Consider the following 1,110-nt stretch of genomic DNA (forward strand, 5'->3'; position numbering starts at 1 on the left):
GAACAAGTGCTTTTGCGGCGATCCCCTTGGGGAAGAAGAAAAGTTATTTTAGATGATTATATTGTATTTCTTCAGGAACATGAGGAAAATAATAGTATGATGGAAGATGATCCTATCAACTTTCGTCAAGCTATACAAAGTTCCAATTCAGAAAAATGGATTGAAGCAATGAATGAGGAGTATAAGTCTATGCAAGACAATAAAGTTTGGGAACTTCTCATTGCCAGAAGGAAAGAAACCCATAGGTTGCAAATGGATTTTTAAAACCAAACGGGATTCAAAGGGTAATGTGGAGAGGTATAAAGCTCGCCTTGTAGCTAAAGGTTATACTCAAAAAGAAGGATTGACTATAAAAAGACCTTCTCTCCGGTTTCAACGAAGGACTCTTTTAGAACAATCATGACACTTGTTGCTCATTATGATATGGAGCTTCATAAAATGGATGTTAAGACCGCATTTCTCAATGGAGACATTGATGAAACAATCTATATGGTGCAACCAGAAAACTTTGTGTCAGGAGACTCAAAGAATATGGTTTGCAAACTGTCAAAATCTATTTATGGGCTCAAACAAGCTTCCCGTCAATGGTATCACAAATTTCATCAAGTGATTCTATCGTTTGGTTTTGAAATGAATGCAATTGATGATTGTGTGTATCATAAATTTAGTGGGAGAAAGCATATTTTTCTGATTTTGTATGTGGATGACATACTGCTTGCCACAAATGATATAAGCATGTTGCACGAAACCAAGAGATTTCTATCAATTAATTTTGAGATGAAAGATCTTGGTGATGCCTCATTTGTTTTAGGAATTCAGATTCACCGAGATCGTTCTCAGTGTATTCTTGGATTGTCACAAAGAAGCTATATTGATAAAGTACTTAAAAGATTTGGCATGCAGAATTGTAGACCAATTGACACCCCTGTCGCTAAAGGAGACAAGTTCAGTCTCAATCAGTGCCCAAAAGGAAACCTTGAGATTCAAGAAATGCAAAAGATTCCCTATGCTTCAGCTGTAGGGAGTCTAATGTATGCTCAAGTTTGTACGCGACCAGATATTGCGTACATTGTTGGAGTCTTAGGCAGATACTTAAGCAACCCAGGAATG

The 1,110-nt window shown here is 36.9% G+C and overlaps 1 protein-coding gene across 1 annotated transcript in view; it reads left to right on the forward strand.

Annotated features, from left to right (window-relative positions):
• The first annotated feature begins 399 nt into the window (after positions 1-399).
• The window catches only part of LOC110032310 (putative disease resistance protein RGA3), a 6,599-nt gene continuing 5,888 nt past the window's right edge, over positions 400-1,110 (forward strand). Inside the window, exon 1 of the mRNA XM_020735894.1 lies at positions 400-1,045. Within this exon, the coding sequence (XP_020591553.1) occupies positions 400-1,045 (646 nt within the window). The remainder of the gene's footprint in view (positions 1,046-1,110) is intronic.

Source organism: Phalaenopsis equestris, unplaced genomic scaffold, assembly GCF_001263595.1.
Source record: "Phalaenopsis equestris unplaced genomic scaffold, ASM126359v1 Scaffold000919, whole genome shotgun sequence".
Taxonomy (NCBI): Eukaryota; Viridiplantae; Streptophyta; class Magnoliopsida; order Asparagales; family Orchidaceae; genus Phalaenopsis; species Phalaenopsis equestris.